A 25,903-nucleotide genomic window follows, 5' to 3' on the forward strand; every position below is an offset into this window, starting at 1 on the left:
CTCTAAGCTCCTTTTCGTCTAAGCCGAGTTTGTCGAAGGCTGTTTTGAATAAGATGTCGGCAGAACTCCCTTGGTCCACTAATGTGCAATGCAGATTGGCGTTTGCCAGTATGACAGTAATGACTATGGGATCATCGTGTCCCGAGATGATGCCGGATGCGTCCTCTTTAGTGAATGTTATCGCAGGGATGTCGGGTGCTTCCTCCTTTCCCTCGACCTGATATACTTCTTTGAGATATCTTTTTTGAGATGATTTGGAGATCCCTCCTCCTGCAAATCCACCGTGTATCATGTGGACGTGTCTTTCTGGTGTCCGAGGTGATCGTTCAGTTCGTCCGTCATCCTCGTCCCTTCGTCTTTTTCTCTGGTCATCATCTCGGGTAGCCAGAAATCGATCTATTCTTCCTTCTCTCACCAATTTTTCTATGATATTCTTTAAGTCGAAGCACTCGTTGGTGGAGTGCCCTCGAACTCTATGGTATTCACAATACTCCTTCTGGTTTTCCCCTCCTCTTTTGCCTTTGAGTGGTCGCGCCGAGGGGATTTTCTCTGTATGGCAGACTTCTTTGTACACGTCGACCAGGGATGCCCTGAGAGGAGTGTAATTATGGTACTTTTTTATTTTCTCCCCCTGTCGATCTTCTTTCTTTTTGGATTCCTTGTCTTTATCTCGGTAGGGGTTCCCAGATTTTGAGGTTTCTCCCAACCGAGCGTTTTCTTCCATGTTGATGTATTTTTCTGCTCGCTCCTGTACTTCGTCTAATGAGGTAGGGTACTTCTTTGATATAGATTGGCTAAATGGTCCCTCTCGTAGGCCATTGATGAGTCCCATGATGGCGGCCTCTATTGGTAAGCTTTGTATGTCCATGCATGTTTTGTTGAATCTTTCCATGTAGTTGCGGAGGCTCTCCCGATCTCCTTGCTTGATCCCCAGTAGACTGGGGGCGTGCTTGGTTTTATCTTTCTGGATGGAGAATCTGGCCAAGAACTTTTTGGCCAGGTCGTCGAAGTTTGAGATGGACTTTGGAGGTAAGTTGTCGAACCATCGGATTGCTGTCTTCGTGAGAGTTGTTGGAAAAGCTTTGCAGCGAACGGCGTCTCAGGCGTCGGTAAGGTACATTCTGCTTTTGAAATTGCTGAGATGGTGGTTGGGATCTGTGGTACCGTCATATAAAGTCATATCTGGGAGTTTGAAGTCCTTTGGGATTTTGGTTTTCACGATCTCCCTGGTGAATGGATCCTGTTCTTTACGTGAGCTTTCCTCAGGAGTGATCCGATGGGCCTTCGATTTGAGATCGGCTTCTAATTGCTGTAATTTTTCTTCCAATTCCCGACGTCGCCGTACCTCTCTTTGTAGATCCTTTCTGATTTCTCGTTGTTGTTGGGTTTCTTTTTCAAGTTGCTTCAACCGATCTTGAAGTGCTTCTATTGCTCCCGGATTTGCTGGATTTTTGTCTCCGTTGGATTCCGGGGTGTCTTTTAGTGGGGTGTCCGCATTTTTGTGCGGTATTCTGTTTTCTAGATCTGAATCGTGATCGTTGTCATGGTCGTCCGCCATGGTGTTGGGATGACTTCCAGGTCCCCGGCAACGGCGCCAATATTCCGAGGGTTACCTGAAACTAGAGGTCGATCTCGGACGAGATCTTCTGCACTGGTCGGAGCCGACGTGTCCGGTCGGTGGATGACGGCCGGAGCAGGTGCGTCCGACGTGTTGGATCGACTGCACTGCTGATCCTTCGTCACCGGAGGGTGGGGGGGTACCTGCAAAAGACTCCGATGCTTAAGTTAGTATGGGTATAAAGCAGGTTTTATGTAGAATCAGAGTATGAGTTATACCTAGGTGCTCCAGTGTATTTATAGTAGTTGTAGAGTGACTTTTTTAGATAAGATAAGTTAGTTATCTTATCTTATCTTTATCTTTGAGTTGAGGTCAGCTTATCTTCAAGGGAACCGCCTTTATCTCTATAGGCTTGGATTGCCTTTGGACGTGGGTCGTGTTCCTCTATTTGGGCCCTTTACTGGCCTTTTCTGTTGTTTTGATCGATCTCTTTAAGAAGAGATCGGGTAGGCAGACCTAAAGAGGTCGGTTGTCATGTCGTTAAAACATCCTGGGTCGGATAGCTCGACCCAGGGTATGAACAGTAGGCGGATCCAAGCCCAACCGAGCAGAAGTGTTAGCGGACCATCAGTTTCCTTATAGTCAAAATGTGATGCCCTGCATAATGCCCTGTACAGGTGTGCTAGGCGTGCCGATCCCAAACTGTACTGTCCGATACTAGCAAAATCACGGAGCAGAGGCAGAAACTTCCAATGTACAGATGCCCCAGACTTGTCTCCAAATAATATCGTACCGATCAACAACATAATGTGGCACTTCGCATACCTCTGTATACTATTTTCATCAGTCAACTGTAACCGTTCTTTTAAATCCCGGAGCCACATCAGTTTTATGTAGCTTCCTCTACAGTCCGACTTTCTCGGTGCAACTCCAAATTGGTGCAGACACTCCGCCTCTAAGGCTTCAAAACTACTTAGAGTCATTCCTGTGACTGGAAGACCGTCCGTCAGAAGACCGAGAATTATAGCCACGTTTTCCAGTGTCACGGCACATTCACCAACCGGAAGGTGAAAGGTATGCGTGTCTGGGTGCCACCTTTCGACTAGAGCATTTACTAGTGATTTCTGACATTGGACTACTCCAATTTGGGCCACATGGTAAAAATCAGTAGATCGTAAATGCTCCTCCACCCTCTCATTATAATGACCTGGAGAGACAGGGTGATCAGATGTCAACATTCGTAAACTCTACAAAAGTATAACAAATTATTAGTCAAATCAATAACAATTACTAATTTACTACTGAAATATAATAATTGTCTAACTAAAGCAACTAATATATTAATCTCATGCTAAACTTTTCGTTGATTACCAAATTCAGTATTTACCATGTTAACCTACCAATCAATTAACTGTCATTTTTGAAAAAATTTTACAATTAACTAAACAAGAAATATTAATTGAAATTCCACAATTATCATAGATAATTTTAAAAAATCTAATTAAAACAAATAATTTCTAAAATTATTACAAAAAATTCTAAACAAGTAATTCTTAATACTAATCTATTATATTGGAAAAAATTCTAAACAAAAATTAATTACATTTAAACTTACATATTTCTAATTATTATTTAAACATATATTCCTAAATTTCTAAAATTAATTATAACAGTTAACTACTTAATTATAATTTCTAATATTATTACAAAAAAATCTAAACAAGTATTTTTTTTATTACTAATCTATTATATTACAAAAAAATCTAAACAAGAATTAACTACATTTAAACATAGATATTTCTAACTATTATTTAAGGTGAATTCTATCGTACCCTCTCTAAAATAAAGGATAAATTACTCCTTGTAATATATATATATATATATATATATATATATATATATATATATATATAAAATATTGAAAGTGATTCACCAGATGAGTTTTATGACGTGGAAGAGATTTTTACGAATGCAATTGATGCACTTGAAGGTAGAGGAGAGCTTATGGTCCGTGATGATAGAAGTCATAAAGACATTTGAAAAGATTCTTTAGATCCTCAAGTCATAAACACAGTTAAAGACATTGTTGTTGATGATGTCAAATACAAGTTTCAAGGGATGGTAGATTCGGATCCTCATAAGATTAAAGACATTGTTGTCGATGAGGTGGAGATCAATAGGATTTGCAAGATGATGTGACAATTATACACAAGAATTTAATCACTTTCATGGGACAAAAGTTTTGTGGATAGTGAACTCCGAGGATGTTATCACCATACAGAAGAGGGTGGAGGAGACACAGTGGGTATACGCTGAGGTTGGGAAAGAGTTGTGCCTATGTAGCAGAGATTTTCCGTATCTTGGTAGCACAAATTTTACCACGTGTAATGAGCTGAATACGTACTTGCACCTTGTTAATGGGTTTGTGAGTTCACCAGCGGTGACAGCCACCACCACCACCATAGACTAGTGGTGCTAAACTAAATTTAAATAATCACAAGAGATAGAAAGAAAAATAGAGAACATATACCTAATTATTATGGTTAACATTCAACTTAATTATAATTATAGGCACTATATATATCACAGAGGGTAATTTACCCTTTATTTTAGAGAGGACATGGTAGCATTCACCATTATTTAAACATATATTCCTAAATTTCTAAAGTTAATTATAACAACTAACTACTTAATTATAATTTCTAAAACTATTGCAAAAAATTCTAAACAAGTATTTTTTATTACTAATCTATTATATTACAAAAAATTCTAAACAAGAATCAACTACATTTAACTATTATTTAAACATATATTTCTAAATTTCTATCAATAAAAATAATAAAACAGTCACATATATCTTTTTCAGTTCAACTTCTAACAACAATAATTATAATTAAATTTCTAAAAATAATAATTATAATTTTGAAATATAAAAAAAATTTAACAAATAAACTTACATAATCAAAATAGCTGAGATATTTTACAATGTGAAGTTTAGGACGATTAATATCTCTAAATTTTTGTTTCTTTGAAATTTTAATTTTTTTTAGTGAAGTAGATGAAGCAGAGAACATTCTAGGAGGAAGAAGATGAAGGAATGGATGCTGGGTGGGGATGAAGGAAAAAGTGACTCGGAGGGTGGGTGTGCATGCAGTGAAGGGGTGTGTTGGGTTAAAGGGACACCGTTTGTGGGGAGCAACACGCATGCGACACGTGATTAGGGAGGAACAACTCGTACCGTCCGTTTTGTCAAGAGAAACTCAGATCGTTCGATTAGTCATCTCCAAATCGCACCGTCCGATTACTCCATCGCTGACACCACACGCAGGTAAAGCATGCCTATTCTCCATAACGGGGTCCTATCCCATTCTAATCTCCATAATAAAATTAAAAAGTGGCGAACATTGTTATTTTTAGGTTTAATTACTCTGTTGGTCCCTATAGTTTTACAAAATTTTTAATTAGGTTCCTATGCTTTTTTTTTAATTGAGTCCTTGCACTAATTTTTTTTAATTGGGTCTCTACACTTTTTTTTCTTTTATTTGTGTTCTTGCACCAATTTTTTTTAGTTGGATCCCTATAAAATTAAGCCAATTACTGTTAAAAAGGACCTAATTGAAAAAAAATTTGGTGCAGGGACTCAATTAAAAAAAAATATAAGGATCTAATTAAAATTTTCAAAAAATTATAAGGACTAACAAAATAATTACACCTTATTTTTATAAGATTCGTCATATACACCAGCAAATTTTTAGTTAGTTTTATACGTAGAGTTCGTCACATTTCCGACAAACTTCCATTTCAGATAAAATTAAAACTCCTCTTTCGCAGAGAAAAATAAAGACAATACAAAAAACCTTCTTCTTCATTCAAAAGTATATCAATATCTTAAGTCTTCACAAAAAAGTAGTTCTTTTTTATGATGGTGGTAGCTATAAATTTTAACTCCGATCCATCCTTTCTTTTATCTACAATAAAAACAATTATTTTCTTATGGTCATTAAAATAAAATAAAATTATATATATATGCACCACCTATTAATATTAAAGTAATAAATAAAAAATAAAAAATTTATGTTTTATGACACACACATATATATAAAAACAATTTGAAGAAATTTAATTCTATCTCGAAATAAAGTTTGTCGAAAGTGTGACCAACTCTATATAAAACTAGAAGTTTGTTAGTGGTACGGCAAACTCATCTTAAATACCACAAAAAAATTGTATTTAAAAAATTAAAGTTTAATTAATTTTCTTCGAGAAATAAAGTTTTTTTTTAAATTTATAATAAAAAATCCATAAAAAATAATTGGGATATGAACAACTAATGAAAAGACTTTGATTCCAAAAGAAAAAAAAATTTCTAAAATTATAATTTATTTTTAAATAAATTATAATTTTAATATGTGTATGATGAAATTGAATTTTAAAATCAACTAGTGTATGTGTTTCGCACTCTGTACTAGATAATACATAAAATTATATAAAAAATTTTATTAAAAAATTAAATAAAAAATATATAATAATATTATTATAAATATTTTATAAAGTTATAATTAAAATCAAACTTTTAGGATTTTTAATATTAAAATATTAAAATAATTAGTATTTGTCTTAATTAATTTGAATTTGTTGAGTGATCATCTCACTCGTTCACTTAAACAACTATTAAGAGTTAGAATTTCGTCTTGTGTGTAGCAATCCATTGGCTAGCGGTAAACCCTTAATAAATAGAGCACCAATACGTGGTTAGACTTGGTAGGAGTACCCGAATACACAGGTACCTGATTCGTCCATACCCGGTTGGAGAGCGTAATAACTTGACCTGAGTCGGGGCAGATTTTGCTCAGGACAGGGCATGGTCAAATTTAGGGTATACCCGCCCTGGATATATACATATAAATACTTCAGATTTAGTGATTTAAAGTTTCAGTCCATACTCTATAGCCATGCAAGAGAAACCCAGTCATCCTCACCTAAAGTCTTTTTCTTCTCTGCTTCTTCACAAAAAACCTCATAACTCCCGTCATCGTCATGGCTGAGCGATGCTACCCCTTCACAGCTCATATCGTTATCGCTGTTTATCCCGTTACAGTCGCTGTTGAACCCTTGCCACTTTTCTCCTGCCGAGTCCCTTTTCTCTAGGTAAATTCCTCTCTCTCTCATTGTGAGTCTGTTAACTTCTTTTCTTCTTCTTCTACAGACTCATCATTTAGTCGCCGTCGTTATGAGCCCGGGCATTGCCATTGTAGTTTCATCTGAGTCTGTTACTTAATAAAATAAAATTATTATTCAAGTTGGACCAATTAGAAATAGCATGCATGAAATTATTTTTGCATGTAATTTCTAAATTTTCTCATCCAAATTTGATCTATGTGATTGAGTATTTTAGTATGGCAATCATCGTGGTTCGACACTAATGTGATAAAAGCTATAGTAATTTCATAATTAATATATGGCAGACCAAATTATTAAAGTAATAAGGAAAATAATATTCAAATATGCGCATAAAATTTATAAGATGTAATTATCTCAGGAAAATATATATGTATAGCCCAAGTGGAAGATTGTTAGAAAATTATTATTTCTTAATATATTTATGGTCAATACATATATTAATTATAATCGTAAATTAAATAATTTCACATTAAATGACTTATATAACGGTGATCTCATTTATTGTTATAAATATTGAATTAAATAAGTCATTATTACTTTTGATTTGGATAAATGAGATTAAAACCATAGATTTGTATTAATTGAAATGAGATTATTATTATTAATGCCATATAAATATTAAAAGATGTTTGCTTCGGTACAATGATAAATTCATACGAATCGATACATTTAAAATATGAACAAGTAATAACAAGCCACGTGAAATTTATTTTCCACATCAGCATTTAATTTTTTTTAAATATATATTATATCACCACTTTTACTAATACACCTCTTTAATTAAATAAAAATAAAAATATATTTTTTTATTTAATTTTATAAAAAGTCTTAAACATCCTTACTTTATTTGATTAGACAAAAATACCCTTTTAAATTAATCAAATTTTAGAATTCAATTAATCCTAATTTTATAGTTTCAAATAATTTAAACAACAAAACAAAAACATATAAAAAAACAAAAAATCAATCGTTCTTCGTCTTCTCCAATTCCCCTAATCATTCGTGCCTCCTCTGAAGCAAAGCAAAACATATAAAAAAACAAAAAAAAATCAATCGTTCTTCGTCTTCTCCAATTTCCTTAATCATTCGTGCCCCCTCTGAAGCAAAGCAATGAAAGTCCCAAACCAAAACGGCAAAACTCGAGCCCTAGGTTCTTTGCCGTCGCCATTCCCAGGCGCTCAACGCTTCCTGTTCTTCCTCTTCCCCCTGTTCGGAACCCAGGTAGCTTGACACGTCGTCGCCATCCTCGCTGGCTTCTCTGTCTGTGGCATGGAGCAGCTCGCCGTTGGGTCACCGCTTGCCGTCGTCTCCGCTCTCGCCGTCATCTCGTCGGTTGCCACCGTGTCTCCGTCGAAAGTTAGTAGCCCTGCTTTTAATTTTGCTTTGGTTGCTGAATGCTTGGTTTTTCTTCTTCCTTTTAAGTTCTAAAATTTTTATTCAAATGTTGTTGTAATGTTTATTGCTGTGTTGTAATTGTTGGGTTGTTGAATGATTATTTAATTTTCATCATCGTCATTATCAACAATGTCACTTCTTAGATTTATTGGATGACTATTTGATTTCTTCAATTTCCTGTTGTTGCTTCTTCTGTCATCCTGAAAATTGTAAAAGACCGTACCCACAGAAAATCACAAATCTAAATATCTAATAACCTGTTTTTTGGATAATTCATGAGATGGTTTATAATCAATTAATTAATCTATTTCGGCATAGCCATCAAAGATAATTAATCTTCCATAAGCCAAAATTCACTAACAAAAAGATTACATGATCAACACTACCAAAAAAATCCACCCACCACACATATAGCACCTAAAATATCACCCACTCATGCCAAAAAATCACACTCTCATGCACACATAACCTACATGAATCTCATAGGCACAATAAACCACCCCTTCTAATACCTACCTTTGCTTATAGACATATAGTTATGAAACAGAATGAAACATAAAAAAAAATATAAACTTTTTATGATGAGGTCGGAGAAAGTTGCAAGCTTTACTTACAGTTCTGCAGGGGTGACATCTGTGAGAGCTAATCTAGCACTCTTGATCTTCTCCTTGAGGAAGAAAGAAGCTTGCTTTTGAATTCATGGAACGAAGGGGTACCCATTTTGCTGTTGCTGTACAAAATGGAAATATGTAAAATCCAAAGTTCTTACTTTTAGAGAACGGAAAAATGAGTAAAGATTTAAATGGGACTTAAGAGCTGAGATCACAAGTCACAACTAATCCTATCGGATTATTAAAACAAACCAAAACCATAATCCTATTTCTTTTTTTTAATTTATTGAAGTGAAATTGGGAGGCTTCATGATCTATGAAGAAGAACAATTCAACTTTAAAGAGTAGGTTGAAGTAAAGATGACAGATGTGAAATGGGACAATGGATTTTGGAATAGAGAATTTTATAATTTGCATATAAAATTTAGAAATTTTTTTTGTTTAGTTTAAATTGCCGTTTTTAGAGGACAATTTTAATTTTTTAATTTAATTTTTTATTATTTTTTAAAATATTTTTGACATTGTAAATGTTCATTAACATAGGCACATAGCATTTTATGGAGTCAACCTTTATGAAGTTAATACTTTAATTGGACTACTGGATGTCTTTTTTGAACTTTGAAATTAGTTATTTATATTTTATTTTTATTATACATATACAAATAAAATTATGACCTATGATTATTGATTATTCTATAAGTAGTATCTTTCTCACTCCTTCTAGACATAAGACTATGCTATAAGAGCATGTTATGTTATGGGTGAGGTTGAGCCTAACATTATGGACGACTATGTCAATGATGTTCTGCCATTGGATCACAGCTAATCTAAGAGTTTCAGTAACCTTATTGAACGAAAAGAAAATTAGATTAGATATTACTAATAACTATAGCAATTCTCAGCCTATATAAATCAACTAAAAAATGTTAGGTTAAAACTTAATAGGTCTCAATTTGATTTGAAACTAACTTTAAAACAAATTAAACTAATTCGGCTAACTAGCAAGAGAAAAAAAGTGATAGTATGGAAAGAAAAATGAGATAAATAAAAATATTTAACCTTTTTTCAATTTTTAAAAAATGGAAAGATGTAGGTGGTAAATATTTAAAAAATCTTTCTGTATGGACAAAAAAAAGAGTTAATTAGATGCTATCATAGTTAATTTGAACTACCATATCCATAGTGTCTAGCCAATTAGAATAAGAAGAAAGAAAATATCATGCCAACAATACATATACTTGGTTTTAAACAAGCAATAATCAATCCCACTTAGCTTACATAAAAATGAGATGTTTAACATAATAGTTGAGTCATATAAAGATGATGTTTTTAGATAATAAGTCATATCATATTTATTTGAATCCGTTGTATTCTTGTTTTCAAAAGAAAAACCATAGAAAGTTAATAAGTCAGAGAATTTTTTTCTGTAACTCTTGATTGTCATATAAATAACATTTTTATGCACTAATAGCTCTTAGGTTTCATAGAATTTGATTGACCAATAATTTTAATCATAAAAAATTGAGTTCATTTTGCCTATTTCATTCTCCTAGCATTTTTTTAGTACCTAACATTTTAAAATTTTAAGTTCAGTCATGGAGAATGATGGCAAAGAGTCGTATAAGGATGGTGATCAATCTGAGGATTTAAGTGTTGAGTATGAGTGCAGTTATGATGAAAGTGATGATATGGTGAATGTAACTATAGATGAAGCAGAGGAAGATATAATTAATGTTGATGGTTTTGAAAAGTTGATAACTGATTTGACCATTGAAGACATATGGAGACTGGTGTTTGATACAGAATCTCAAGTTTGTGAATTTTATGCCAAATATGCCAAGTGCTATGGATTTATGTCCCGAAAAGACTTGAAGACGGTGGATGCTAATGGCAATATTAATACAAGACAATTGGTTTGCAATAAAGCAGGAGAAAGACATTAGAAGCACCTTAAAAGGGACAATCGGCAAAGGGAGCTTAGGACAATGAATTTCAGACTTGTCTTAATGCCTATTTTGGTCCTGAAGTAAGTTGAATCAGGGATGCAGTGTCTCTGCTATATTGATAGCACTCAAAAAAGAGCTTGATAATTTATATGCCTCTATGAAAAATGGCGTCAAGGAGATTCCAACAACTGTGACTATTGAAAAATAACTTTTCATTGGACGATTGTTGTTTGCATTTCAGAACCATTCGAAGCATATACCCTTGATACTTGGTTCTCCCAAATTTTGGATCAGTGGGAATGCATCTGGTGTTGGGAAAGTCCTTTCTCTGGTGAAACATTCTAGATTTGGATTCGAGCCTTCAGGCTCTGATAGTCTAGGAAGACAAACAAGCCTTAGCTCTAAAAGGCAAACTTCATTTGCTGCAGCTGCCTTGCTTGGAGCAAGAGAAGGTACCACCCATAAATTAGAAGAACTCAATAGAACTATAGGGATCTTTGCATTAGAGCTTATAACTTATGGATATTATGGCTATCTGATGAACTTTCTGCCATTGTCTCACGAGATCTCAAACAGGATGATGCTTTATCTTTGAGTACACCCTGGAGGGTAAGCACATTTGCTTTTATAATTTGATGTGTGTAGATGAGTTTATTTATTACGAGTTTGTAGATTTACTTTATTTCTAGTTAATACTGAGACAATTTGAATTGAAATGTTTTTAAAATAAGTACTAGATCTCAATTATCATCTCCTTTGCAGTTATATATAAATAGATCTCCTGGAGTAATAGATCCAAGAAGCTTGCTTAATTTTTGTTTGCTTGAACAGGGCTGGGAGGATACCATAGTTAAGCAAGATTAGTCTTATGAGAACCAATCAGATATGAGAAGAAGAAGAAGAAGAAGAAGAAGGCTATTGCTATTTTTTAAGGCCTTCAGGCATATCTATCTAGAGTGGAAGCATGTTATGACATTTATTTTTTTTCTTTTTGTGGTGATTATTCTTTATGTGAGAACTAGCTCAGGAACACAATCATTTAATATATTATTCTTTATTATTAAAGTTTAAGGGACAGAACATCTTTATTATAGATTCTCCTAACTTCAATTAATTTAAAAGCTGCACTCAAATTATAGATTCTTCTAATATATTATTCTTTATTATATTTGGTTCAAAGGCAGTGTTCATACCCTGGGTCGAGCTATGCGACCCGGGCCGATTGAAGACAAGAGCGACTGACCTCTTCAGGTTGGGTCGCCCCCGATCTCTCCTTAAAAAGTTCGGCCAAATTACCATAGAGGCCCAAGCAGGCCCAAATGAAGGAGCGCAGCCCATTCTAAAGGCAGCAAAGCCTAGAAAGATAAGGCGGTTCCCCTAAAAGATAAGATAAGATAACTAACTTATCTTAAAGGACACCCCACACTACTATAAATATACTGGAGCACCCAGGTATAACTCACACTCTGATTCTACACAAAAATACCTGCTCAAATCCCATGCTAACTTAAGCATCAGAGTCTCTTGCAGGTACCACCACCCTCCGGTGATCAAGCATCAGCGGCACCAGCTCCAACAAGTCGGACACGACTGTTTCGGCCACCACAGCAGATCTCCTCCGAGATCGACCTTCAGTTTCAGGTAACCCTCGGAACATTGGCGCCGTTGCCGAGAAACCTGGAAGTCATCCCTTCATCATGGCGAACAACTTTGACAACAATCACAACTCCGATTTGGAAGAAAGAACCCCGCTTAAAAATATGGATGCCACATCAAAGGATGTACCTCAAATCAAGGGGGACAATCAATCTCTAAACACCGAAATCTTAGATGCCTCCGTGAACAGTAGAATCACCTCAAACAGCTGGAACAAGAGGCCGAACATCAGCGCAAGGTCGAGAGAGACCTCCGAAGAGAAGCGAGATGTCGCTGAGAGCTAGAGAACAAGCTCGCAAAGCTCGAGGCCGATCTCAAAACCAAAACTGCTCATTCCAACCATGAAGATAGCTCCCACAAGGATCAAGATCCATTCACTAAAGAGATCATGAAAACTAAAGTTCCAAAGGACTTCAAAGCTCCTGACATGACCCCATATGATGGTACCTCTGATCCAAGCCATCATCTCAGCAATTTCAGAAGCAGGATGTATCTCACAGACGCCTCAGATGCAATTCGATGCAAAGCTTTTCCGACTACCCTGACAAAAATAGCAATAAAGTGGTTCCGACAGCCTGCTGAGAAGCCTCGAAAGTACCACAGCTACACTCCGCTCAGAGTGTCCCTTGTGGATGTATACAGAGAGATATGTAACACTGAAAAGATCCCACCCCCTCGTTCGATTAAACATAAAAGAGGAGGAGAAAATCGGACACATTATTACAAATATCACCGAATCATGGACATTCCACCAATGAATGCTTTGATCTAAAGAATGTCATTGAAAAACTAGCACGAGAAGGGAGACTAGATCGGTTTTTGGCTAATAAAGCAGACGAGCCAAGGAAAAGAAGAAGGGATGAAGAGATCGAACGAGTTGAACGTCCCAATCGCACCCCTAAAAGGCATGTCCACATGATCAATGGAGGATTCGCAGGAGGAGGGATCTCTAAGTCGTCACGCAAAAGACACCTTAAGGAGGTGTATCATGTTGGAGAAGGAGACAGGTTGGTCGACCTCTCCAATATCACCTTCACACAAGAAGATGCTGCGGGTATCATCCCAGGGCATGATGACCCCATGGTCATTACCATAATACTCACCAATGCCAACCTCCATAGAACATTAATCGACCAGGGAAGTTCCGCGGACATCTTATTCAAATCCGTCTTCGACAAGCTTGACTTACAAGAAAAAGAGCTCAGAGCGTATCCGAATAGCTTGTTCGGACTTGGAGACACCCCGATTCAACCACTAGGATACATCTCCTTGCATACAACCTTTGGGAAAAGAACTCGGTCCAGGACGTTGAGCATAGACTATATTGTAGTCGACGTAAGCTCGGCCTACAATGCGTTAATAGGTCGGACAACGTTAAACCAGCTCGCCACCGTGGTCTCTACTCCACACCTATGCATGAAGTTTCCCACTCTAGAAGGGATCGCTACCATAAAAAGAGACCAAAAACTCGCACAACACTGTTACAACGAAAGTTTGAACCTTAAAGGAGATCCCAGAGGAAAAAAAACCAATACTATAGAACTCGGGGGAATTCGAGCTCGCGAAGAACTCCGCCAACAGCCAAAAGGTGAGACTCAAGAAGTTCAAATTGGAGATGATCCAAACAAAACGACAAATATAGGAGCAAATCTGAGAGAAGACTTAAAGGAATTATTAATAAAACTCCTAAGAGATAATTCCGACCTCTTTGCATGGAAGGCCACTGACATGCCTGGTATTGATCCCAAACTAATGTGCCACAAGTTAGCTGTATACCCAGGGTCTCGGCCAGTACAACAAAAATGCAGGAAGCTCGGCCCAGAAAGGTCGCAAGCTGTAGAGGAACATGTACAGGCTTTGCTGGAAGCAGGGTTCATAAGGGAGGTAAAATACCCACTATGGCTAGCCAATGTGGTGCTGGTCAAAAAGTCAAACGGGAAGTGGCGGATATACACCGATTACACCGACCTCAACAAAGCCTGCCCAAAAAATCCCTACCCACTCCCGAACATCGACACACTAGTCGACGCTTCGTCAGGCTATCAATACCTCTCCTTCATAGACGCTTACTCGGGATACAACCAGATCCCAATGTATCAACCCGACCAAGAGAAGACATCATTCTTAACCCCAAAAGCAAACTATTGCTATATAGTTATGCCCTTTGGACTTAAGAACGCAGGGGCTACCTACCAAAGACTAATGAACAAAGTCTTCGCCGGTCACATTGGAAAGCTAATGGAGGTTTATGTAGACGACATGCTGGTAAAAACACAAAGTGAAGAATCATTGTTACCCGACCTCACTAAAGTGTTCGACACCATAAGAAAACATGGCATGCGACTTAACCCCGCAAAGTGCACCTTTGCAGTAGGAGCTGGCAAATTCCTGGGCTTCATGCTCACCCAAAGAGGAATCAAAGCAAACCCAGATAAGTGCCAGGCCATACTTCACATGAAAAGTCCGACCTGTGTAAAAGAGGTCCAGCAGCTCAATGGAAGACTAGCGGCTCTGTTTAGGTTCCTAGCTAGATCAGCCTTAAGATCTATCCCCTTCTATGCAACATTAAGGAAGGGAAAGAGGTTCAGGTGGACCCCAGAATGCGAACAAGCCTTCCAAGATTTCAAGAAATTTCTGAGGCAACCAACTATCCTTACTCGACCTCGGGAAGGTGAAGAGCTCATACTATACCTCGCCATAGGGAGTCGGGCAATAGCCTCAGCGTTGGTCAGAGAGGACGAAAGTGGGAAACAATCTATCTACTTCATCAGTAAGGCTTTACAAGGGGCAGAATTAAACTATCAAAAGATAGAAAAGTTTGCCTACGCCCTCATACTCACTTACCGACGACTCCGACCATACTTTCAAGCTCACACCATCAGAGTGCAGACCAACCAACCCATAAAGGGGATCTTGCAGAAAACAGACTTAGCTGGAAGAATCCTACAATGGGCAGTTGAGTTGTCCAAATTTGACATCAAGTATGAAGCTCGGACAGCTATTAAATCCCAGTACTTGGCCAATTTCATTGCAGAATATACGGACATCCCAGGCACCCCCACAAAGTGAGCCTTTATGTATATGGCTCCTCAAACAAAACCAGTAGTGGCGCAGGCGTCATTTTAGAGAGCGATCAGGGAACCCAAATTGAACTCTCCTTAAAATTCGAGTTTCCTGCCTCGAATAATCAAGCTGAATATGAAGCACTACTGGCTGGTTTGAGACTAGCTAGGGAAGTGGGAGCTCAAAGACTGACCATCTTTAGCGACTCCCAAGTAGTCATTTCGCAAATAGAAAGGAGCTATCAAGCTAAGGATCCCACTATGAAAAAATATCTTGACAAAACCAAAGAACAGCTTGGACAATTCAAGGGATATGAGGTCTGACACATACCCCGAGAGCAGAATGTCCGAGCTGTTGCACTCTCAAAACTAGCTAGCACCAAACCAGGGGGCAACAATAGAAGTCTCATCCAAGAAATGCTCCAAAATCCATCAACCCTGGAGGCAGAAAAGATCCTAGCCATATCAGGACAGGATCAAGGATGGATGACTCCCATAATCAACTATCTCAAGTCAGAAACACTTACCACAGATAAAAAGGAGGCAAAAAGGCTAGTACAAGAAGCACAGTACTACACCATAATACAAGACGTCTTATATAAGAGAGGAATCTCTATACCTCTCCTAAAATGCGTCCCGACCTCCGCTACAAAGGAAGTTCTCGAAGAAGTCCACAATAGCATGTATGGCAACCACCTTGGGGCACGAGCCCTTGCCAAAAAGGTACTCTGAGCTGGTTTCAACTGGCCGACCTTGCAAAGGAAAGCAACAGAGTTCGTCAAGACATGCCCACCTTGCCAGAAGCATGCCAACTTCCACATAGCTCCACCTGAGTAGCTCATCTGCGTTATTTCACCCTGGCCATTCGCGAAGTGGGGGCTCGACCTCCTTGGACCCTTCCCCCAGGGGTCCGGACAAGTCAAGTTTCTCATTGTAGGTATAGACTACTTCACAAAGTGGATTGAAGCAGAGCCATTAGCTAATGCCACAGCCCAAAGAAGTTGGAAATTTCTATATAGAAATATTATCACAAGGTTTGGGGTCCCATGCTCCATCATCACAGATAACGGTACTCAATTCACCGACAAAGGCTTTAGAAATCTGGTAGCTGATCTAAAAATCAAGCAGCAGTTCACCTCTGTAGAGCACCCACAAGCCAATGAACAAGCAGAAGCTGCCAACAAAGTCATACTGGCCAGGTTAAAATGGAGGTTACAGTACACCAAAGGAGCTTGGGTTGAAGAGCTCCCGCAAGTTCTGTGGGCATATCGGACAACACCACACTCAACTATTGGAGAATCACCATTCTGACTTGCTTACGGAATGAAGGCAATGATTCCCGTAGAGATAGAAGAAGAATCTCCTAGAATGATCCTCTATAAGGAAGATACCAACTCCCAAGCTCAAAGGGAAGAACTCGACTTACTTCCAGAAGTCCGAGAAAGAGTTCGGATTAAAGAGGAAGTCGTAAAGCATCGAATAGCTCTGAGGTATAATCAGAAGGTTGTCCAGTGAAGCTTTATCATCAATGATTTCATCTTAATTCGAAATGATATAGGAGCAGGACGGTCAGGAGAAGGGAAGCTAGCAGCTAACTAGAAAGGACCATACCGAGTAACAGAGGTACTGGGGAAAGGTTACTACAAGGTGTCCGACCTCGAGGGACGAGATCTACCAAGGTCATGGCATGCCTGTAACCTAAGAAGGTACTATAGTTATAAAATAATAAAAGATCTTAGGGCTAGGTACACTCTTTTTCCTGAAAAGGTTTTTTAATGAGGCGCCAGGCCAAGATCTATAAAATTGCTCGACCTAGAAGGGTAAGCATTCATATGTATACACTCTTGTTCATATTTCTATCTTTTATTATTATTTGAATAAAGTTTTTAGATTCCCTAAAAAGTTTCCTACCAAGACGCATTAATCTAAGCTAATAAAATGCAAAAATTCATCGACTGATTACAAAGAGGTCGGCAAGGTGAAAACCAAATTCATCGACCGATTACAAAGAGGTCGGCAAGGTGAAAATCAAATTCATTGACCGATTACAAAGAGGTCAGCAAGGTGAAAATCAAATTCATCGACCGATTACAAAAAGATCGGTAAGGTGAAAATCAAATTCATCGACCGACTACAAAGAGGTCGACAAGGTGAAAGCGTAGAAGCAGATTAATGCAAGAAGTTATAAAAAGTAATCTATAGAAAGCGACCTAACGAGGTCTGACTAAAAATGGATTGCTAAAAATAACTTAAGAAGGCCCGACAGAGAAGTCGGACCAGTGAAAGGATCACTAAAAAGGGACAAAGACATCTCGCAAAGGCCATAGAAAAGACCAAAAGTGCTTTGCTGAAAGGTACGAAGACTTGAAAAAAGATACTACTTAAAAAGCAAAAGCACAAGATGAAACGACGCTAAAAAAGTCATCCAAATAAACTATAAAGAAAAGGTTCCCCTTGGAACACTACCTGAAAATTTGTTGGAATATGACTAAAAAGCCCAGACGGATCGACATCAGCCAAAGGTGCGATCCAAAGCAACAAACTCGAAAAGAGAACGAGTCAAAAGCCAAAAAGGTTGAAGACAACTTAAGGCTCAAAAAGCTCTGAAAGGGGAACAACTCCGGTCGAAAAAGGAACGATCTCAAAGCAGGGCTACAAAGAAGATGATAACTAAAAAGGTTCTATAAGAACAATAAAAAGTTGTCGGACAAGTTAGCCCAGACACCAAAGGATCACCTCGCCCAAGCAGAGAGCAAGGCATGATCCAAAAAGGGCCAAAAACCCACACTGAAAAAGAGGTCGAACAAGAAAGGTATCAAAACCTCTGTAAAGATCCACAAGAATTATATATCAGCAAAAGCATATCTATCATAAAGGAATAAAGACTCACAAGGCCACCCAAAAAGGCAGCCTTAGAGTTTAAAGTGTTTGGTTTAGCAAAATAAAGTTGCTAAGAAGCAACCAAGTGTCAACGAAGTCAACCATAAAGAAATTTACAAAAAATAAGTCTAAAGGCCACAAACCGGACTATAATACAAGCACCAGAAATTATAAAGGATCTAAATTCTCCCCAGTAGTGGCATCCTTGGCTAGAGGAGGAGGAATGGTCGCGATCGGGACAGCATCAACAGTTCAATCCAGCCTGTTCAAGATCTGCACGTCGGGATCAAACTCTGGCTAGTCGGTCTCAGAAGGAACAAAGGAGGCTGAAGTAGCTATGGCTTTTCCTGGCGGCACAGGAGGAGGGCTCTCATCCTCATCATCAGGGGTAGGCACTATCTTGCCATTCTCGACCACATTATCCAAACTAAAAAGAGTCAGGTCGAGCTCAGGGGCCAGAACTCGGACTTGGGCCTTCAAGTTCTCATATGCATCAGTCACACTGCCCACCAGATGACCCTGGAGCTCGGCATAATCGGTCTGGGCAGACTCAAGCCTTTCCTTAAATTCCAGCAGCTCGCCATAAGTGCGAGTATAGCTCTCCTTATATTTTTTGCCGCCTCCTCAGCTAGGTTTGCAGCAATAGCTCGGGATTTCTCCCTTTCCACATCCAGCTCCAGCTTAATTACCTTAGCATCAAGCTCATCCTTCAAACCCTTGATTCTGTCAAATTCAGACTTGGCATCTTCCATAAAAGCCTTAGTGGCATGAACGGGAGACTCCCTAACAACTTGCGATAAAGCCGCACCAATATTGGCCATCCGAATACTATTAGTTGTGACAAAATTAAGGTGATGGAGAATAGACACATCATCCAAAGGAATCTTACCATGTGGTGCAATTAGCTCAGTAGCAAAACCCACACCATCAAAATCCTTGGCATTTAGATCATAAGAACCAAGAGTTTTTTGTCGCTTTGGAGGAGGACCAGCAGCAGTAGGAGAGGAGTTAGCACCAAAGGTCGGCTGAACAGGGTCAGAGGGAAGCGTCCGAACTCGTGGGGTTAGGATGATTTTTTTCAGCTTAGCAGTATCAGAAGTCGGCTGCTGCACCTGAGAAGACCCCTCTCCTGAAGTCTTCGCTGTCAAATTCTGTACAGCTGTTGCTTTCTTAGCCCTACGAAAGGCTTTCATGGAGTCCGTAGATTTCACCATTTCTGAAAAAGAAACCAGTAAGACAAGTCACAAATAAGAAAAATCAGCAAGCAAACAAAAAAGTTTACTGTCAGAAAAGAAGTCGGACACTACCCAGTTCAGCACGGAGGAGGAAAGGATCTCCTAGAAACCTCTTCGTGTCTAGATGAGGAGGCGCCCCCAGTTCTCCTCTAACACACTCACAAAGGCCTGCTCGACCTCATCCAAACTCTCCTAAGAGTACTTAGTAACTACTATATTCTCTTGCCAACATAAGGGGAAGGTGGGCTCATTGTTCTCATCTAAGAAAAAAGAGTGAACACCCTCAACAGCGCGAACCTTGAAATAGTAATTCTTAAAGTCCCTAAAGGACTCATCAAACATAGAGAACATTTTACTCCCCTGGGTAGCTCGGAATAAAATCCAAGAAGCTTTCTTCTTAGCTACCCCAGGCTTGGTCAGCACAAAAAGATACAGAAAGAGAGTTACGGTAGGTCAGACACCTAACTCTTGACACAACAATTGAAAAATCTTTATAAAACTCCATGAGTTCGGATGGAGCTGAGAAGGGGCCACATTACAAGACCACAACAGGTCAGTCTCGAAGGCGGAAAAAAGGGATAGTGATATTCATTTGACTAAAAAAGTAGTCGTAAACATAGAAAAAGGGATGTTCCCCCTGAGTCAAGGAAGGAAAACTGACCCTCTCCTCAGGGTCAGGCGACACCAATTCATACTTCTTCTCTTCATCCCTATCACTACAAATTCTATGGAATCTCCTAAGCCTTACACAGTACTCGGGATCAGCCACTGTAACACACATTAAGACTATAGAGTCCAGCCAGTCAGACATGCCATCAGGGATCTTAATAGACATCTCAACAATATTTTTTCGTGAAGACATATGTCAAACTATACCTACAGCAAAGGAAGATAACAAGGGTCACTACTAAACAACTCGGACAAAATCAAAAAAGAGAAGGAACAACCAATAAACAGAGGTGGGGTAACAAAAAGGGCACCCCTAGCAGTAACCCAGGGGCACGCTTTGGAGGCAACAACACAGCAAAAAAAAGGGAAAAGCGACGCAAAAATAAGAAGCCCTAACCACCAGTAACCCCCTCGAAACATGCAAGGAATTCAACCTAAGTGCCAGCATTTTTTCGAACAAACGGCAAACAAAAGCAAAAGGCTCTACGAAAGCAAAAACCACCAAGAAACCTAAAAGGCGCACATCTTTCCCAAACAGGAGCAGTAAAGAAAATCACAACATCGACCAGGCACAAAGAGACAATCTCTTACAAGAAAGAATCAAGCTTCTTAAGGCAAATGCAATAAAAATCAAACATACAACAGTGAAGACATACATGAAGATGGCTATCGAAAAGGAAGGAAAATACCAACCTGCGGAAGAAGAGGAAACAAGCGCGAGGGAAGAAGAAAACGACGAAATCCACACCAACAATCGCTTCCGAGAAAAATAAGTGGGAAACAGAGAAAACAAGATGAACGAAGCACTTCAAGCAGATAACAAAGCGAAGAGCGAAGAGAAAGGAAAGAAGAAACTGAAAATGATTCTTTAAAATTTAAAATGAAATGCAAAAGAGGGAAAAGGGGAAACGGCAAAGGGAAATTAATGAGCTTTTAAACCCTCGCACATTCCCAAGGAAGCGCAACACACAAAGCAATTAAAAAAGAAAAAAGAAAGAAAATGTTTCGCATTCAAGGAATCCCAGCAGGAGTTATACAGGAGATCGACTAAAGGCAAAATGCTCGAGCACGACTTCCTCAAAGGGGTCGAAGTCTAAAGACACGACCTCAACGGAAAGATCGAACTCGAGCAGGGGCACTATTCATACCCTGGGTCGAGCTATGCGACCCGGGCTGATTGAAGACGAGCGACCGACCTCTTCAGGTTGGGTCGCCCCCGATCTCTCCTTAAAGAGTTCGGCCAAATCACCATAGAGGCCCAAGCAGGCCCAAATGAAGGAGCGCAGCCCATTCTAAAGGCGGCAAAGCCTAAAAAGATAAGGCGGTTCCCCTAAAAGATAAGATAAGATAACTAACTTATCTTAAAGGACACCCCACACTACTATAAATATACTGGAGCACCAGGTATAACTCACACTTTGATTCTACACAAAAATACCTACTCAAAGTCCATGCTAACTTAAACATCGGAGTCTCTTGCAGGTACCACTATCCTCCGGTGATCAAGGATCAGCGGCACCAGCTCCAACAAGTCGGACACAACTGTTTCGGCCACCACAGCAAATCTCCTCCGAGATCGACCTTCAGTTTCAGGTAACCCTCGGAACAGGCAGTGTATGCATTGCCGTCAGACATATGTAAATTCAATAATCAAATTCAACATCACAGATCAAAATATGTGTGTATATATATAAAACAGAAAAAAGACCTAGACAGGGGCGGAGTTTCAAATCTGATGGTACTTACATAATTGAATGGATTCACTTGTCAATTTACGGGCAATAAAGAGCTACACTAGAGAAAAATCATACTGCAATCATAAAACATAGAAGTAATAATAATGGCCAAGAAAACCCACCTTTAAAAATAAAAATAATTATATCTCTAGTCAAATGGAAACATTAAATAATCCAGCAAACAAATACGAACACAAATGTAAACAAAATATAATGCGTATGTCACTAGACGGTTTATATGCCCACAAAAAAATAATAAAAATAAAAATAAAAAAAGGGAATGTTGTAAATCTAATCTTGTGGGAATTCATAATCATCACGATGGTAATTATTATGCAGCTTTCTAAGATTTTCAATGGCATTTCTTTTGACCCTATACTTGATCATATTGTGATTCTTTGACACGAGTGAGACTGCAATCTTCATTCAAACCCCATCATCAACCTAATAAAATTTGAATAATTACACATTAGGCATAACTACCTAAATATAAAAGAAAGAATGAAGGAAAAGATTAATGCATAATATTACCTTTATGTTAAAATGATCATCTTCAAAACAAGCTATCATCCAACTTGCAACCCACACACCCGCGTCATTCCTACATATCGAGCAAGCTGTATTAGAGTATTATATAATTGCATAAATTTCATATCAATAACCACTAATTATATGATCTTACGATCCATCTTCGAGGGTGGGAAGGCCTTCTGGCTCTTCAAATTTAAATTGTGAAGAAATCAGATTTGGAGTAGTCTCAAAGTCATAGAATGAACGATCTTCCAATGCCTCGTCCAAATAAATAGCCTGTTTATGTCTATGTTAGAGTTTGCTTGTTTAGGCATATATGTAGATAATTAAAAAAAATATAGTTACTAATTTCAAGGCTATCCTCTTTTGCTTGAACTATTTCTCAATGGAAAATGGGTCTAGCAAAATGATTTGGCTTTTAACACGATCAATCACTACGAGATACCAGTGTTCATGACCTTCATCAGTAGTTTCAGATACAGGGATAAAGACCTAATCAAGAGAAAGTTATTTTAGTTATTAAAATTATTTTATGCCAATATTTGCTAATATGAATTTAAAATGATATAAAATTACTCTTTTTAAGCAGTCAACTTTGCCAAAATAAACATCTGTGATACAAGACGGCAGACGATTGGGATCCAATTTTGTCTTCTCTGACAGCTACATTATTTCAGCCATTAGTTTATATGCGCAATACAAATAACAACTACCAATATTATTTTAGTATACACTCCTATATAGTTACCGCAAAAGTTGTAGGTAAAAACCAATAACCACTTTCTCTGGTCAACTATGTCTTTATCATATCTGCTACTAAGTCTAGCACAAGAGAAATGATTGGTTTTCCTGGCATCAAGCTCCTGAATACATCTCTGTGAGCTGTAAGCTCTGAAAATACTATATCCTCCTTGTAGCTGCCAAAGATAAATTAACATAAATAAAAATAGCTAAACAAATCAACAACACCGTTAAAAAATAATATTTTTTTTGAGTTTACTTACTTATCCATCAAATGATTACCATACAAGTATGCTGCAATTGCAAGTTTAGTATCGTCCAAACCCATCGAAGCTGTTAGTCTAAAACACACTTGCACTCACTAAATATATAAAAAAACTGTTATTATTGAAATAATAATAATAATAATAATAATAATAATAATAATAATAATAATAATAATAATAATAATAATAATAATAATAATAATAATAATAATAATAAACTACTTATTACTTAGTACTCACACTAGGTAGCTCTAATCCAGGAATATTGATTGGAGCAAGTGAATTTGTTCTCCTTTTTTTAGCAATGGATAGATCTGTCTTGGCCTTCTCAAAATAGCATAGCAACAATGGATTATTTGACGCACTACTATGTTTGTTAAGAGTCTTAGAATTGGAACCAAAGACCTTAAACACCTTAGAGAGAGAGCTGACATTATTTTCCAACCGTTGAACAAGAGATTGGACTATTTGAGTCAATTGCTCAACAGAATTAGCTAATGAGTCTAAAGTCACTTTGTCCTTCAATGATGGATTGAGTTCACTGTAACATTAAAAAAGTTAACAAGGATGTTAAAATAAAGATAACCATACCCGAAAATAACTGCTTTAACTGCTTTAATTATTTAATTTCTAAGTTATCCTGTTTAGAAAAGAGGTCAATTTGTAGGCTGAATAAAACTTAAAAAATATTCACATGAATAATTTTGGAACAGAATAGCAGTGTTAAAAAATATGGACTCTTTGCTAATAAGATTCACTTATATAAACTTTAAATATTTTATAAACAATTGGTCTAAAGAAGCAGTTTCCTAACAATGGAAGGTGCTTACTGCTTAAACCAAGGTCTAAAACCAGAATATATAAATGGCTGCTAGGCTTAGTACTGTCAATTTGATATAAAATTTATTTTGATGGAGATGCGAAAACAAAGGTCCAAAATCAAAGTATATGGGTATTGGCAGAAAATTTATAGCATGTTCTGCTTATTAGACCATGCATGACAAAATATATTATTCATCATAATAATATGGACTATATAACATTAGAACATTGAATGCAGGGTCAAATTTTCATTTTATTCACTATGAAAAAACTAAAGTCCATTTAGCTTTTACATAAAAGAATACAAAAATATAATTAACTTGAAGAATATGTACAACTAACTGAGAACAAAACTCCAAGATTCAAATCAATAGTACAAAAATTCAGATCAAAGTACAAAATTAACTCCGAAATTTGAAAAAAATCAATAATAATTAACTCAACAAAAATAACAATCAACAATTCTTCCTGTTAACAACAATCAACAATCAAAGAAATTAACTCAGAAAAATAAGAATACTCAAAGAAATTGAATGAAGGAGGAGGGTTGGAGCGCGGCAGAACAGGGGATCTGCGATAGACAAATGAGACCGAGGAGACGAGATGCGATGCCACATAAGTTGCGACGCAAGACGCATTACAATGGAGGAGGCGAGCTTGAGCAGTGGTACCGGCAAAACAGGGGCAGTGCAGCGAAATAGGAATGAGACAGAGACAAGTTGTAAAGCGAGACACGTTGTGACGGAGGAGAGGAGCTTGAGCAGTGGGGATTGCGGCTGGAGGAGATGCGACGACGACACCGATAGTGGTGAGGATGCTTAGCTGCTATTCTGCTCTAATGGGGTTTTTACTTTTTAGGGTTGGATTTGGTCCGCTTTTAGAGAAAGAAGGGGGAGGGGGTATTAACTATTAGCTGCATTTGTCTTTTTTATTTTTTTTATTTTTTTTAAAGAATCAACATAATTTCTATTTTATTCTTTTAATCGAAGATGTGAATAAATATACTCATTATCAAAAAATAATAGAAGACCATTGAGAATAAATTTATAACACAAGAACCTAAAAAAAAATAATACGTACTTGTTCAGAATTTCAGTTGGTTCTTGACAGATCTTCATGTTATAGGAATAGAACTTGCCTCAACAAAAGCAGCTCGATTATTTTTTTGCATTTTTATCATTGTAATTAGCTTGTAGTGTTATGTGTTTGAGGAAAAAAATACATAACAATGATAAAAGAGAGTTGTTATTATATATCAATTTACGCTAAATCTATATTAAATGCAAATTCATTCTAATTATTGACGATAATCTAATTACTTTATAATCAATATGAATCACACCAATTATATTATTTATAAGTAAATCATATATTTTGTCAAAATTAATATTATATCTAAATCAATATTACAAATTTAAATGCTAGTATTACGTAGTGTAATAAGTTAGAATAAGTTAAAATAATAATATCTATTTTAAATCATGTTTAAATAAAAATAATAAATTTTCAGTTATATATGATTTAAAAATATTATATATTTATTGTCACGTTGAATAATAAATTTAAATAATAATATCTATTATGAATAATTTCGACATAAAAATAATAAGTTTA

General features: G+C 37.3%; 1 protein-coding gene and 1 long non-coding RNA gene across 2 annotated transcripts; both read right to left on the minus strand.

Annotated features, from left to right (window-relative positions):
• Window positions 1-2,049: 2,049 nt before the first annotated feature.
• LOC148546651 (serine/threonine-protein phosphatase 7 long form homolog) lies at window positions 2,050-6,727 on the minus strand. The gene is made up of 3 exons (XM_088499282.1): window positions 6,538-6,727; window positions 6,441-6,445; window positions 2,050-2,805 (listed from the first exon to the last, which is right to left on the minus strand). Exons 1-3 carry the CDS (start codon window positions 6,725-6,727, stop codon window positions 2,050-2,052), a joined length of 951 nt encoding a protein of 316 aa, XP_088355408.1.
• Window positions 6,728-7,606: 879 nt separating this feature from the next.
• On the minus strand, window positions 7,607-9,068 carry LOC148546652 (uncharacterized). Its single transcript, XR_015900118.1, has 2 exons — window positions 8,749-9,068; window positions 7,607-8,334 (listed from the first exon to the last, which is right to left on the minus strand). It is a non-coding gene; the product is annotated as an uncharacterized LOC148546652 (long non-coding RNA).
• Window positions 9,069-25,903: the final 16,835 nt, after the last annotated feature.

Source organism: Arachis ipaensis, chromosome B9 (genome assembly GCF_059453495.1).
Source record: "Arachis ipaensis isolate K30076 ecotype BB chromosome B9, ASM5945349v1, whole genome shotgun sequence".
In the NCBI taxonomy this organism is placed as follows: Eukaryota; Viridiplantae; Streptophyta; class Magnoliopsida; order Fabales; family Fabaceae; genus Arachis; species Arachis ipaensis.

Excerpts from the sequence above, each read along its gene's own strand:
- LOC148546651 (XM_088499282.1), bottom strand. The coding sequence starts at position 6,727 with ATGAGAGAGAGAGGAATTTACCTAGAGAAAAGGGACTCGGCAGGAGAA.